The sequence below is a fragment of the Pan troglodytes genome, chromosome 10, assembly GCF_028858775.2.
Source record: "Pan troglodytes isolate AG18354 chromosome 10, NHGRI_mPanTro3-v2.0_pri, whole genome shotgun sequence".
Taxonomy (NCBI): Eukaryota; Metazoa; Chordata; class Mammalia; order Primates; family Hominidae; genus Pan; species Pan troglodytes.
In genome coordinates, this window is record NC_072408.2 from 14,500,555 (window position 1) to 14,516,543 (window position 15,989).

At 40.2% G+C, this 15,989-nt stretch overlaps 2 protein-coding genes across 2 annotated transcripts in view; one reads left to right on the top strand and one right to left on the bottom strand.

The window, feature by feature from the left end:
• ACSM4 (acyl-CoA synthetase medium chain family member 4) overlaps window positions 1-11,603 on the top strand; it is a 29,134-nt gene extending 17,531 nt beyond the window's left edge. Inside the window, exons 5-14 of the mRNA XM_508984.6 lie at window positions 11-154; window positions 899-1,055; window positions 3,582-3,661; window positions 5,275-5,398; window positions 6,091-6,171; window positions 6,316-6,417; window positions 7,133-7,260; window positions 7,359-7,458; window positions 9,860-9,979; window positions 11,171-11,603. Coding sequence (XP_508984.2) covers window positions 11-154; window positions 899-1,055; window positions 3,582-3,661; window positions 5,275-5,398; window positions 6,091-6,171; window positions 6,316-6,417; window positions 7,133-7,260; window positions 7,359-7,458; window positions 9,860-9,979; window positions 11,171-11,257 — 1,123 coding nt within the window. The 3' untranslated portion in view covers window positions 11,258-11,603. The remainder of the gene's footprint in view (window positions 1-10; window positions 155-898; window positions 1,056-3,581; window positions 3,662-5,274; window positions 5,399-6,090; window positions 6,172-6,315; window positions 6,418-7,132; window positions 7,261-7,358; window positions 7,459-9,859; window positions 9,980-11,170) is intronic.
• The window catches only part of CD163L1 (CD163 molecule like 1), a 111,812-nt gene continuing 104,803 nt past the window's right edge, over window positions 8,981-15,989 (bottom strand). The window contains exon 21 of the transcript XR_001707814.4: window positions 8,981-9,816. The gene's annotated coding sequence lies outside the window, so the exon portion shown is untranslated. The remainder of the gene's footprint in view (window positions 9,817-15,989) is intronic.

Sequence of the window (15,989 nt, forward strand, 5' to 3'; positions counted from 1 at the left end):
TATTTTGCAGATTCGCCTCTGAAGAGCACAGCTGTGTGGAAACAGGAAGTCAAGAACCAATGACCATTTATTTCACCAGCGGGACCACAGGCTTTCCTAAAATGGCCCAGCACTCTCAGAGCAGCCTCGGCATTGGGTTCACCCTCTGCGGAAGGTAGGAAAGAAAATTCAGTTTGTTTTTGGTGAACTCCCCCAAAGCTGCGAATATGCGTATCCAACTAACTGATACTTCTCCTTGAATTGCTATAAGATATTGGCAATTATAATAGCTACAAAACAGAACTCTTGCTGGCCCTGCCCAACCTAGCTCAGTAAATGGCAGCATCTAACCAGCTGATTAAGCAAAAGCTTAAGAATCAACCTTAATTAATCTCTTAACAGCATGTCTGGCTCCCTTTTCTCATTGCCAGGAAGGCCTACCCAGAAAGGCCTTCCTAAAAGAGAGGCTATCCTACCATTGTCACATTATCCTATTTTATTTTCTCATGGCATTTATACTACTTGAAATAATTACATTTATTAATGTACTTAACTCACTTTATTGTATATTTATTCACTATCTGTCACCCTAAAATAAGAGCAGAGATTTGGTCTACCTTGCTCACTGCTGTAGAACAACGCCTAGCACATTTCGGCTTAACAAGTATTTGTTGCATCAATGGACAAACTCAAAAAACCATGCCACACCCAGCCTCCCACTGTACTCTCAGACCACCTGGGATTCTGAAAATGCCCTTAAGAAGAGTAGAAGTTGAATCTATCACCTTGCCTGGGGCTTCTTTTGACCCTTCTCTGTAGCCCTTAAGATATTGGGGCAAAGTCACCCCTGAAAGATACGAGTTTGTAATTTTTGTTTGTTTATTTTTGGTCTGTTTTGTTGCTTTTTCATATCATTTAGGTATTGGCTGGACTTGAAGTCCTCAGATATCATATGGAATATGTCTGACACGGGCTGGGTCAAGGCCGCCATTGGCAGTGTGTTTTCTTCCTGGCTGTGTGGAGCCTGTGTTTTTGTGCATCGAATGGCACAGTTTGACACTGACACCTTCCTAGACGTAAGTCATGTCCTCCAGCTAGATAGATCTTTAGAGTTCTTCCTTGTTTCCCATAAAATCACAAAGAAATTATTCCTTAGAATACAAGGCTTCTTGGGCTTTTGGAAATCATTTCTTTATACAAAGCAAAGTCTCAAGGGCCTCAGCTTTTGAAACGTATTTGACAGAATGGAGGGGGAACAACTGCAACACTCTGAGGCAGGAAATCCAGACTTCTGCTTCAAATAGCTCAGGATTTGCTAGTGTTGCTAAATCTGTAGCTACTTAAGAAACTGGTTCTAAATAACAGATTAGGAGTCTGAAGTCTAAACAAATACTTCATTTCTGATTCAATGAAATAAAGATAATAGCTGATAAACCAGAAGTCTTGTGTGGAGTGGACATTAAAGGTGGGGGTGCCTTTCTCCCAGAGCAGCTCCTCTTATTCTCCCCCAGCCTATACTTCTCACTTTGTTAATTCTCAGAACCCGATACTCTTCTGGAAATCGGGCATGCATGCCCTGCCTTCTCAACCAGGGACAGCTAGATTGAGATATCAGATAACTCCAATTTCTTTAGACTTTAGAAAAATGTGATTCAGGCCAATTATTTTTCAACCATGGCAAATTTATTAAGTTTAACAAAATACATATTATTACATACAAACCATACCTGTGTGTGAACAAAAGCTCTTTACCTGTTATTTTGCTAAATGGTCTGACAAGATGGTTTAAGGCAGCAGTCTGCAACCTTTTTGGTACCGGGGACTGGATTCGTGGAAGACAATTTTCCCATGGACTAGGGGGAGCGGGGAGATAATTTCAGGATGATTCAAGTACATTACATTTATTGTGTACTTTATTTCTATTATTATTAAATTATAATGTATAACGAAATAATTATACAAGTCACCATAATGTAGAATCAGTGGAAGCCCTGAGATTGTTTTCCTGCAACTAGACAGTCCCATCTAGGGGTGATGGGAGATAGTGACAGATCATTAGGCATTAGATTCTCTTAAGGAGCACACAACCTAGATCCCTCACATGCACAGTTCACAATAGGGTTCAGGCTCCTATGAGAATCTAATGCCACCATTGACCTGACAGGAGGCAGAGCTCAGGTGGTAATGCGGGCAATGGGGAGTGGCTATAAATACAGATAAAGCAGGCATAATCCCAGCACTTTGGGAGGCTGAAGCAGGTGGATCACGAGGTCAGGAGTTCAAGACCAGCCTGGCCAAGATGGTGAAACCTCGTCTCTACTAAAAATACAAATAATTAGCCAGGCATGGTCGTGGGTGCCTGTAATCCCAGCTACTTGGGAGGCTGAGGCAGAGAATTGCTTGAATCTGGGAGGCAGAGGTTACAGTGAGCCGAGATCACACTACTGCACTCCAGCCTGGGTGACAGAGCAAGACTCCATCTCAAAAAAAAAAAAAAGAAAAAAATACAGATGAAGCTTCCCTCACTTGCCCCGCCACTCACCTCCTGCTGTGTGGCCCAGTTCCTAATAGGCCACAAACAGAAACCAGTCTGTCTTTTGGGTTGGGTTGTCCCTGGTTAAAAGGTCTTACTTAACATAAATGTACACTAACCTAAGAACTGAGATCTCTACATCAGGTTTACAAAGTGCCCTAAAGTTGGTAAGTTAACTTTGCAGTTTCAAAACCTACATTTGTAAAATAAGAATACTTTTATTTTACAAAAATCATGTGTGTACTTTAAGTGCTATAAAAACCTTTATAGATTTATGCTATTTTTAGGTGTATACATTACACTTTCTAAAAATAATTAGACTCTACGGAGCAGATACACATGGTAGAAATGCTTACTTACCGATCAAACATCATACTTTATCTGTGACAATCCAGGCAGCCCAGACATACATTTTGAGAGCCTTCTCCCAAATACTTAAGTTTAATACAAATTGTCAATACATTAAGGGACATAGTGGAACTTCTCCAGAAGGAGGAGCTCTAAAACATTAGTATTTCTCTGGATTTAAGATGCCTAGGCCATATCTTATTTAAGAAACCAGAGACATAATGAACTCAGCAAATTTTTTAAAATTAAGAAAAGGCCAAAAAAATGCTTATTTCTACATTTATTCAACTTACTGAAAAAGACTAATGTATTTTATAGGAATGGAGCTGGAAAGGTCCCAGTAGGTTAGCTTATACATCCATAGTCAATATATTGGCAGGAGGTTACAAGATTACACTATGAAAGGTAAGTTGTAGCCCTGAGGAAGAATAAACCAGTTCATACTTTGGGTTGTTCTCAAATTAAGCAATTCACTTGTTGAATTAGATTGTGTATGTCTGTTACTGTAATATTAATATATATACATTCTTTTCAGTAATTGGAAATTCCCAACAGATATACAGTCACTAGTGACAAGTAATAAATATTGTTTTCTTATTCCTAGTAGTGACCACGGGATGGGCACATATTAATGGAAGAAAATAACAGGGTGTAGATCTCAGCTCTAGTCATGGCCTTTGAATGACCACTTCTGACATCTGTGTCTTTCTTCATCATCCAGACACTTACTACTTATCCCATCACGACCCTGTGCAGTCCTCCCACCGTGTACCGGATGCTCGTGCAAAAAGACCTTAAGAGGTACTTGGGCAGAAATCTCCATTTGAACCACAAACAATAGCTACCATCCAGGATCACAGATCTCTCTTTTTCAGCACAGGATAGCTCAGGCTTTCTCAGTCTTACCACCACTGACATTTTGAACCGAATAATTCTATCGTCGGAGGACGGTCGTGTGCATTACAGAATGTTGAGCAGCATCTCAAGACTCTATTCGATGCCAGTAGCACCTCCTCCTCCCCATTTGTGAAAATCAAAAATGTCCCTAGACACTGCCGAATGTCTTCGGGGGGGCAAAACTGTCCCCTAGTCTAAGAACCACTGGAATATCCTCTAGGACAACTGGACATTTTTCCAGGGACAACCAGACCTCTGTAGTCCCAGAACTCCCACTCAAAGAAAATTGTCCTCTAGTTCTACTCTTTTAGAAACACTGTCATTTAGAACTCAAAAAAGAAAGAAAGAAAAGCACATTTATACTGCTTTGAAGAAAAGCTAACAAAATTTATGACTTGAAGGTCATATTCAATTTAGCCAAACCATATGAACATCCAGTAGAGTTGCAATGTATATTTGTTTAATTCAAACTCAACACATGAGGAGAGAAAGGAAGAGAGGAGCAAATTAAGTAGCATAGGCTTGTCCATCCTCTTTTGCCACCAAAGTGTGGTTGCCCAAGAGGGAAAGTGCTATGCGAGACAGAATAAAGCAAACATGGATCTTCTTTTTTCCTAGTCAGTGTCAACTCCTTTGCTCCTATGTCACGGCCTTTGAAACATGAGCATCTTGTTCACATTTCAAGAGTAATTCAGGGACTATTCAATGATTATTTTGAATACACATGATTTGTATTCTACCCACACCCTCTGGCCCATTTGGGGCCTCAGTGTATGAGAAGCAGGCTGTTCCAGGCTTTCTCACCTGTGTCCAGTAAGGCTAGTGGTTAAAAGCTAAGCTCCAAAGTCAAACAGGCAGGGCCCTGCTACTTACTAATCATGTGGCCTTGGACACTCAAGATAACCTTGCTAAGCATCAACTCCATCTAGAAGAGAGGATTAAGAGCCCCCTCATAAGGTTGTGGTGAGAATTTAATGTAAGTGACATGCTTGGTGAGATCACCCTGACAAGTGGGAGGTGCCTGGTACAGAGATTCATGAGTATCAGCTCAGTCCTTGTATTACACGGAAGGCTTTGGGCAAGTTCTTTAACCTCTCTGAACCTCAATGTCCTCATGTGTAAATAGGGGTTGAGAAGATTCTAAGAATGCTTCTAAAGCCCTTACAACATAGCGACTGATCAATCAATATTAGCTGTTATATCATGTGGCTCATCAAAAGCACTTAGTATCATTAATAGCATCTTCTCCTGCCTTTTTACATCTTTAATAGCTAAGTTCTCCTCCACCTGCTAAAATGAAAGCTGTCAGGAATTTTCGTTATAATCACTAATGTGCCCCCATATGCCTAGAACAATGTCTGGCAATATAGCAGGTGTTCAACAAGTATTTGTTGAATGAACTTTGCTAAGACTTGCCTCTCCTAGCTGCTATGCTTGCTGCTTGAATGTCCTAATTGTCTTGCAGTGAAAGCACTCAGGTTCCTCTTGAAAAGACCCATGCAACTGTGTCTCTCCAGATATAAATTCAAGAGTCTGCGGCACTGCTTGACCGGAGGGGAGCCACTCAACCCAGAAGTGCTGGAGCAGTGGAGGGCGCAAACTGGGCTGGACCTATATGAGGGCTATGGACAGACGGAAGTGGTATATCTAAAGGGCATTTATGTTTAGTATATGTGGGGGCCTTTCTGCCCCAGGTTTTTCAACTGAGCCCCTGAAGTGCCCCCATCCCACTGTAAATTTTTATAGAGTTTCCCGGGATACCTCACCTTGCCAGTAGTTACCAAAACTTGCAGATTGCTCAGTTAGGTTTTGATGAAGGAGAATGATGATTATTCCATCATTCCTGCATCCCCCTTATGCAGGATAAATCTCAGAGGCGTTAGCGGGTGGGTGAGGTTCAGAACTGAGCAGCTCATCTTTCCACTGTGCTGGGAATAATCCTCTGAGAGCGTCCATGGGAAATTGAGTCCAAGGTGCATTTAACGGAGTCCAAGGAGTGGTTTTCAAAGTGTGGCCCTCAAACCAAGCAACATCAACATCATCTAGGTAGATTTGGTAGAAATACCAAATTCTTAGACCCCATTCCACACCTAATGAATCAGAAACTCTGGGATAAGGCCCATCAATCTGTGTTTCAACAATGCTCCAGAATCTCAAATTTGATTCTACTGCACACCGAAGTTTGAGAACTACTAGTTTCAAATAATATATTTCAGAAGGTGCGCCTGCATACCAGGAAAATCAGTCAAAATCAAATCTTAATTTTCATTGCCATGATATAGTTTCAGAATATAAACTTTTGTATACTTATACAAAGCTTGTCCTCTCAATAGGGAATGATTTGTGCCAATCAGAAAGGCCAAGAAATTAAACCAGGTTCAATGGGGAAAGGAATGCTGCCCTATGATGTCCAGGTAGGTTGAGAAAATATCTGACTGGTTCAGTAAAGGAGAGAGAACGTTTTCCTTTTCTGCTATTCATTGTACAACTATTCATAAGCTGCTTTCATTTTTGTGAAAAGAAAATTTTAAAAGCATCAATTGTTTCTTTCATTCCAGATTATAGATGAAAATGGCAATGTTCTACCACCTGGCAAAGAAGGGGAAATTGCCCTCAGACTCAAACCTACACGGCCCTTCTGTTTCTTCTCTAAATATGTGGTATGAGGATAGAAAGTGCTGGTCATGCTTAATACAGACTTGGGTTCAAATTTCATTTCCACCGTGTCTTGCTATGTAATCTTGGGCAAGCAACAAAATCTTTCACAACTGTAAAATGGGGAGACTATCATCTGTCACCCAAGAGTACTGTAAAGATGAAATTCCAAATGTAAGAAACCAGTTGCAGTGGTTATCCTCAGAAAGGAAAACTGGACAGGCTGGAATGAGGGTGCAGTTGGGGGGTGCTAGAGGTAGAAGAGGGCCTTTTTATTATACTCTTTATGACCTTTTGTATTTTATATTACGAACTATCTTTTAAAAAAATTTAATTTCCAGCCAGGCACAGTGGCTCATGGCTATAATTTCAGCACTTTAGGAGGCCGAGGTGGGAGGGTGGCTTGAGCCCAAGAGTTCAAGACCAGCCTGGGCAACATAGTGAGACCCCATCTCTACAAAAACATAATACGGTTAGTCAGGTGTTGTGGCACATGTCTGTGGTCCCAGCTACTCAGGAGGCTGAGGTGAGAGGATCACTAGAGCCCAGGAGGTCGAGGCTGCAGGCTCCAGTCTAGGCAACAGAGAGAGACTCTGTCTTAAAAAAAAAAAAAAAATTCCCTATATAAGTAGGATGTGTAATGTACTAGTCACTTAATGAGTGCCATACCCATCTCTGTTCTGACCAGACTAATCCCCAAATGTCATCCTTGGTTCCCAGGACAATCCACAGAAAACTGCTGCCACGATAAGAGGAGATTTTTATGTCACTGGAGACAGAGGAGTGATGGACAGTGATGGGTATTTCTGGTTTGTCGGCAGAGCTGATGATGTCATTATATCCTCTGGGTTTGTACATTTGCCACTCTGAAGAGGTAACAATTCGACAGGGAGGGAGATCTCTAACTTGGAGGATGTGGTGGTCAAAAACTTCTTTTCCTCTTCAGGTACCGTATTGGGCCATTTGAAGTGGAGAGTGCACTCATTGAGCATCCGGCAGTTGTTGAATCGGCTGTTGTCAGTAGTCCAGATCAAATCCGCGGAGAGGTAGATGAATGTCATTTATTAAAGAAGCAACATCATATTTTCAAGTTCTGTCCATTTGACCACTGTAACGGCTGAACCAAGAGGGGTCAATCTATTAATTCTCATTATGAAGCATGCATTTGGCCAAAATATAAATCAGGCAACCAACTTTACAATAAGTTGTGTCCCAAAGGGGTGGTATTAGAATTCTTTTGATGGCAAGTGACAGAAACACAATTCAAACTGCCTTAAGTTAAAAAAAAAAAAAAAAAAAGCATTTGGCTCATATAAGTGGCAAGTACTTAAGTACAGCCACATCCAAAGGTTCATGTGAGGTTGGCAAGATTTAGCCTCTCTTCACTTTTGGCTCTGCTATTCTTTGTTATGGCTCCGCTATTCTTTGTTATGGCTCCATTTGATCAGATTCTTCCTACTTGATAGCAACCAACTCCAGGTGTATACACCTTAGCAACCCTCCACCCCTTCAGGGAAGGATACAGCTCTGTTTTCAGTTGTTTCAAGTAACTCTCAAGACTTCATTTGCCTACCTTAGATCACATCTCTAACCAATGTGGTTCAGAGACTGGTACATGCTGATCGGTCAGACTTGGATCATACGTCTATCCTTGGAAGTAGGTGTTGGTGTCAGTCCACCAGAGAGAAGTTAGGGTAATACTCCATAGGAAAATTAGTTACTAAAAAGGAGGAACAGACACTGCATAGGCAAAAGCCACAGATTTCACTGAATGGAAAACTGTCATGGAATTCAGAATATCTTTTCTCACAGAAACAAGACAAATAGAAAATGGTGGGCTGGGCACGGTGGCTCACGCCTGTAATCCCGGCACTTTGGGAGGCCGAGGTGGGTGGATCACTTGAGGTCAGGAGTTCGAGACCAGCCTGCCCAACATGGTGAAACCCTGTCTCTACTAAAAATACAAAAATTAGCCTGGCATGGTGGCGGGCACCTGTAATCTCAGCTACTTAGGAGGCTGAGGCAGGAGAACTGCTTGAACCTGGGAGGCAATGGTTGGAGTGAACCAAGATTGCACCACTGTACTCCAGCCTGGACAACAGAGACAGACTCTGTCTCAAAGAAAAAGCAAGAAAGAAACAAAACTGTGGCCAGGTTCCCAAACAAGTCTCATGAGCCTATTTAGGATCTAAGGAAAGGGAACTCTGGCAATGACAATAATAGCCTTAATTCTAGGAGGAAGCTCTATTTTCATAATTGCTTTTCCTTATGGAAGTTTCTACAGACACAACAAGTGACAAAATTTCAAAACAATTTGTCAGCATCGTTCCACATCTGTACCTCCCTCTCACACACCAGTGAGCCTCTGTAGTGACACTATGGATCCCATACTCTTACCTCCTGTACTCACTCTACTCTCCATCTATTCCATTCTCAAAAATAGTTTCTTCCTGCCACCATGTTCTTATTCTCTCAATATAAATGATTTCAGCTGAACAGAAGTAACCAACAATTAGAATCAATGTATGAACAATAAATAATATAAATTATGCTTACTAACCTCAGTAATTGTCTAATTGGTGGGTTTTAAACAGCATTTCAAAGAGAAGCAAACAATATGAGGCAAAAAAGACCTCACATAGATCAATCCTTCCTGAGAGGTTTTTGGCTTTTGGCTTTGTTTTGTTTTTTTGAGATGGAGACTTGCTCTGTCACCCAGGCTGGAGTGCCGTGGTGCAGTTATAGCTCACTGTAACCTCTCAAACTGCTGGGCTCAGTCGATCCTCCTGCCTCAGGCTCTCAAGTTGCTAGTACTACAGGTGTGCACAACTGCACCCTGGTTAAGTTTCTTTTTAAGTCTTTGTAGAGATGGGGTCTCACCATGTTGACCAGGCTGGTTTCAAACTCCGGGGCTGAAGTTATCCTTCTACCTTGGCCTCCCAAAGTCTTGGGGTTATAGGTGTAAGCCACCATGCTCAGCCCCTTCCTGAGATTTGATCTCCCAGGATACACAGTCCTTCCTCCGTTGAGACCCTCCAAACTGCTTTGAAACCACATATTCTCTAGGAACTCCATTTGTTCCCCTGCTACATGCTTCTAATGGTATAGGTTTAATGGAGTAAGTGGTCATCCATAAACCAAGGACTGTCTGTGTAATAAATAGGATCAGTCTGATTGAAATGTTAAATATATATGTATCTATAAATAGAACTTAGCTTTCTTGAACTGCTGCACTCTTCACATTCATAAACCACTTACCTGAAAATATTCTGAAAAACCTCACTTTGTAATTGTATCCAAGCTTTGTTCAGAGGTAACCTCTGGCATTTGCAGTCATCACACAAACTGTTATTAATAAATAGTAAGCACCTGTGTTCAGCATTTGTTGCAAATCCTTGATGTGTCTGAAAAACAAATGAGCAAGATAAATTAACTTTTCTGTTGCAGGTGGTGAAAGCTTTTGTTGTCTTAGCTGCACCCTTTAAGTCCTACAACCCAGAGAAATTAACTCTTGAACTTCAGGATCATGTGAAAAAATCAACTGCACCTTACAAATATCCAAGAAAGGCAAGTACTTTGCCCAAAAGTTAAGTTTGGATGTTACCAAACTAGGGTCTAAGCTAGAATTAGATTTTACTGGATTTTGATTTTATAGTAGCCCATTATATAGGTAGAAGACACTTTTCAATTTGTTTAACCCTAAGAATTTTGCTTTAAAATGTTTTATATTAGAACAGTATAAGTGAATTATAAACCAGAACCTTTAATCAACTCTGCAATACTGAATCACTACTAAGAGTCTTTCTAGGACTAACTAGTCCCATTCTGTATGAGAAAAACACAGTGGCAAAGAATTGCCAAGTGCCTTGTTTTTAGGGACAGTGCTTGATTCACCTATTTCAGTACTCTTATCCCTAATACCCCTATAAATTCAAAGTACATGCCTTGAAGTATCAAGTGACCTCATTTAATGTTCAGAAGAAGATGATATCCAAAGAAACTATGAAATCTTTCCTGAAACCTTCTTCAAAGAAGGATTTAAGAACAATACTACGTAAATACATGAAGATGGCCCTGTAGTTTCCTTCTAACCATGGAACTGGGTGATAATTACTGATCCTCTGCATGAGATTTCTATTTAGCACTGTTTCAGTCAAAAAGTAGTTAAACCTAAAAACTACTCACATTTTCTCCATTAAATTCACTAAATCATTGACTAAAGTCACTAAATCAGTGACTGTTGACTTTCAGAAAGGCTATCTGCGGGCATTTTAAAATACAGTAGTCTTATTTTGAGAGAAGAGAACAAAAAGAGGATTTTTGTGGTCAAGTCAGGGCAGAAGGGAAAAGTGTATATACTCCAAATTATCCCTAAAAATCTTCCTCAAAACCTCCAGCATCCAGCTCTGAAAAGACAAGAACTGTTCTTTTTGTATTTAGCTGTAATCTCCATTTCTCGGGAACAGTAGAAGCCTAGGACTAGTTTGAACTAGGGGAAAGCAATGGGGTAAAGGGATTATTACTTTCTTCTGGCAAAGCATTTCAGTGAATTTGCACTAAAAACCCATAAGATGGAGCTACACTGTCACCCTTCCTACATAAACAGACGTTTCTGGTGTCCATGAAATTCAATGAGCTTAGGCTAAGATAATCTCGACTTTAAAATTCAGTCTGAGTTCCATGCAAGCTCCTTCCTATCACACGGACAATTGGAAGGATGGAATCAAGTGTCTCATCACGTTTTTTTCTGTCAATTAGGTGGAATTTGTTCAAGAACTCCCAAAGACAATCACTGGGAAAATCAAACGCAACGTTTTAAGAGACCAAGAATGGAGAGGAAGATAGTTTGATAACAAAGCTGAAGGGTTAAGCAGTAATATCGTTGCTTTCTTTTAGTATTTGTTCCGATAATTCAGCGACTACTCTCTTAAAATGTTTAAGATCTTTCCTGCTTGAAAACTCAACTGTTGATTTTTTGGTTTTTACTTAGCTAAAAAGTTTAAAAGTAAATAAAAGCCTCAAAAATGTATGGATGAAAATTGTTATAATGACCAAACTGACAAAGGTAATGATGATGATTTGTAGTGCTTAAAATAGCAGGAATCAAATGATTGCTTAGAACAAGAAAGTGCACATTGAATCTGTATTTCATTTACCTTGTGCCTGATTGATTCAAAATAAACGTATATCCTAAGAGAAATGTTCAAGACAATTTCTTCTGCTTAACATCTTTATGAGACCAAACTTCAAGACATTAAAGTAAGGAGTATAAATAATTCAAAAATTAGCGAGTTTAATGAAATTAAGTACTGTATTATTGTGCCTCATTTTGAAGCAAATTAACTGTAAAATATCTGAATGTATATATCTGTATATATGTATATATATCTGTATATATACACATATGTGTATATATGTATATATACTGTATATCTAGATACATATATACATATGTGTATATACACATATGTATATATAGATATATCTGTAGTAACTCTGCAATACTGAGGTATCTGTATATATACATATGTATATATCTGTATATATATCTGAATGTATATATACACATATGTATCTATATATACACATATATACATCTATATACATATACATATATATACATCTGAATGTGTATATGTATATATATATACATAAAGCAAGAGATTTACTAAGAGGCCAAAAGAAAGAAAAAGCACAGAATACCAATCTTTAGGGAACAAATTTACTTTTATTTTTTATTTTCTTTTTCTTTTTTTTTTTTCAGCTATTAGTGGTTTATTTGCTTCAGTACCATATTTAATTTTTTTTCTTTTATTATTATACTTTAAGTTTTAGGGTACATGTGCACATTGTGCAGGTTAGTTTTATTTTTCTAAAAATATCAGGAACTATGAAAAAGAAGCTTGATATTTGGCCATACCAAAAGCAAAATACAAGTAAAAATAACATTTGAAAACCATTTTTAACCTTAGAGAAACATATATTAAAATACAAAGCTTAACATTCTTTCCTCTATAAAGCTAAGCAAATTTTCTAAACCACAAGACTGCAGTTGTTTTTTTTGTTTGTTTGTGTTTTTTTTAACTGACATAATTTTTTAAAAGAAAAAACTAAAGGGGGAAAAAAAAGCACTCGATTCTTACCCTGGAATCTCATCACTTATCAAGTAACATGCTCAAATGTCAGTAAAAATAAATAGTTGATAAACCTGAAAACAAATTTTTTAATGAGTTCAGGTTATAACCCAACACAGGATTTTATAGCTGGGAAAGAAGAGTTTGTATAACAACCGAGGCTTACCAAATACAAATAAATATAAAAGCCTAAGAAAAACAAACTATCAAATCAAAATCTTTCTGCAGCAGCTTTCACAAAGTGAAAACAACTCAGTTCCACGGAGCTGTATGTTCTGTAGGCATATAGCTAATTTTATTCCGAGTCCTTTGGTCTTATACTATCAAAAGAATCTTTGTCTTGGAGCAAGTCTACTGAAGAAGGCACCAAAATCCTATCCTCCCTATTCACCTAAATGATTTTAATAATCCTCTTATCAGTCCTTTCAAGGTAACTTCAACATCAGTAAGAGTTAACATTCTAAATATCTAAAGCTATGGAAGGAAGGTCCTGCCTATTCTCTTTGCCCCTCTCAAATCCTTCTAGTCTGGTTTACCAAGCAAAAACACTAGCTAGGAGGCTAAAAATATATTCCTATGTTTACCAGCCATTAAATAAACATAGCCACCTGTGTGGGAAGCCTAACATTTTTACTACTTTTTAAAACTTAATAATAAGTCCATTTCTGTAAGCTAACTTTACAGCCCCTCAATATTCTTAATCTAGACAGTTTACTTCACAGACTTTGTTGGTGTCTGTCTCTTCTAGCCTTTTTCAATTGTTTTACCCAGGAACAGTCCTTGAAAAAGCTTTCAAATTCAGGGAACCCCTGCAGGGAACCCTCATGGTAAGTGAGTGTTAGGATTAAGTTGAAGAATACTCCTATTTCACAGAAACCTAGAACTGTCTAACTAGGGCTGAGTTCACTCTCTTCCTTCAGAGATGAAATTTCAGGCTTAGCAAATTTAGAGAAAGGGTTCCTCATCCAGTCATACACTAGCACTGGCAAAAGGAGAGAAAATGCTATTTAATTTGGTTTTGTGGTTCCTCCAGGTGGGTTATATAGCAAGATTTGAGAGTTGTACCCTTCATGCTGAAGTCCAAGTGGCTGCAAAAACATTTCAAGAGTTCCTCCGGCAAGGTGGCAGGTCAGTTTCCTTTTAGAACTAAGACTCGAGTCTACAGCTCCCAGTGTGAGTGACGCAGAAGACGGATGATTTCTGCATTTCCAACTGAGGTACTGGGTTCATCTCACTGGGGAGTGCTGGACAGTGGGTGCAGGACAGTGGGTACAGTGCACCATGCACGAGCGGAAGCAGGGCGAGGCATCGCCTCACCCAGGAAGCAAAAGGGGTCAGGGAAGTCTCTTTCCTAGTGAAAGAAAGGGGTGACAGATGGCACCTAGAAAATCGGGTCACTCCCACCATAATACTGCGCTTTTCCAATGGGCTTAACAAACGGCACACCAGGAGATTATATCCTGCACATGGCTCAGAGGGTCCTACGCCCATGGAGCCTCGCTCATCGCTAGCACAGCAGTCTGAGATCAAACCGCAAGGTGGCAGCGAGGCTGGAGGAGGGGCGCCTGCCATTGTCCAGGCTTGAGTAGGTAAACAGAGCGGCCAGGAAGCTCAAACTGGGTGGAGCCCACCACAGCTCCAGGAAGCCTGCCTGCCTCTGTAGGCTCCACCTCTGGGGGCAGGGCACAGACAAACAAAAGGCAGCAATAACCTCTGCAGACTTAAATCCCTGTCTTACAGCTTTGAAGAGAGCAGTGGTTCTCCCAGCATGCAGCTTGAGATCTGAGAACAGGCAGACTGCCTCCTCAAGTGGGTCCCTGACCCCTGAGTAGCCTAACTGGGAGGCATCCCCCAGTAGCGGCGGACTGACACCTCACACGTCCGGGTACTCCCCTGAGACCAAACTTCCAGAGGAACGATCAGGCAGCAGCATTTGCGGTTCACCAATATCCACTGTTATGCAGCCACCGCTGCTGATACCTAGGCAAACAGGGTCTGGAATGGACCTCCAGCAAATTCCAACAGACCTGCAGCTGAGGGTCCTGACTGTTAGAAGGAAAACTAATGAACAGAAAGGACATCCACACCAAAAACCCATCTGTACGTCACCATCGTTAAAGACCAAAGGTACATAAAACCACAAAGGTGGGGACAGAGCAGAAAAACCGGAAAATCTAAAAATCAGAGCGCCTCTCCTCCTCCAAAGGAACACAGCTCCTCACCAGCAACGGAACAAAGCTGGACGGAGAATGACTTTGACGAGTTGAGAGAAGAACGCTTCAGAAGATCAAACTACTCTGAGCTAAAGGAAGAAGTTCGAACCAATGGCAAAGAAGTTAAAAACCTTGAAAAAAAATTAGATGAATGGATAACTAGAATAATCAATGCAGAGAAGTCCTTAAAGGACCTGATGGAGCTGAAAACCACGGCATGAGAACTATGTGACGAATGCACAAGCCTCAGTAGCCAATACAATCAACTGGAAGAAAGGGTATCAGCAATGGAAGACGAAATGAATGAAATGAAGTGAGAAGAGAAGTTTAGAGAAAAAAGAATAAAAAGAAATGAACAAAGCCTCCAAGAAATATGGGACTATGTGAAAAGACCAAATCTACATCTGATTGGTGTACCTGAAAGTGACGGGGAGAATGGAACCAAGTTGGAAAACACTCTGCAGGATATTATCCAGGAGAATTTCCCCAATCTAGCAAGGCAGGCCAACATTCAAATTCCGAAAATACAGAGAACGCCACAAAGATACTCCTTGAGAAGAGCAACTCCAAGACACATAATTGTCAGATTCACCAAAGTTGAAATGAGGAAAAAAATGTTAAGGGCAGCCAGAGAGAAAGGTCGGGTTACCCACAAAGGGAAGCCCATCAGACTAACAGCTGATCTCTCAGCAGAAACTCTACAACCCAGAAGAGAGTGGGGGCCAATATTCAACATTCTTAAAGAAAAGAATTTTCAACCCAGAATTTCATATCCAGCCAAACTAAGCTTCATAAGTGAAGGAGAAATAAAATACTTTACAGACAAGCAAATGCTGAGAGATTTTGTCACCACCAGGCCTGCCCTAAAAGAGCTCCTGAAGGAAGCACTAAACATGGAAAGGAACAACCAGTATCAGCCACTGCAAAAACATGCCAAATTGTAAAGACCACTGATGCTAGGAAGAAACTGCAACAACTAATGAGCAAAATAACCAGCTAACATCATAATGACAGGATCAAATTCACACATAGCAATACTAACCTTAAATGTAAATGGGCTAAATGCTCCAATTAAAAGACACAGACTGGCAAACTGGATAAAGAGTCAGGACCCATCAGTGTGCTGTATTCAGGAAACCCATCTCACCTGAAACCCATCTCACCAGGAAACACATCTCACCTGTTAACAGAAAGTTAACAAAGATACCCAGGAATTGAACTCAGCTCTGC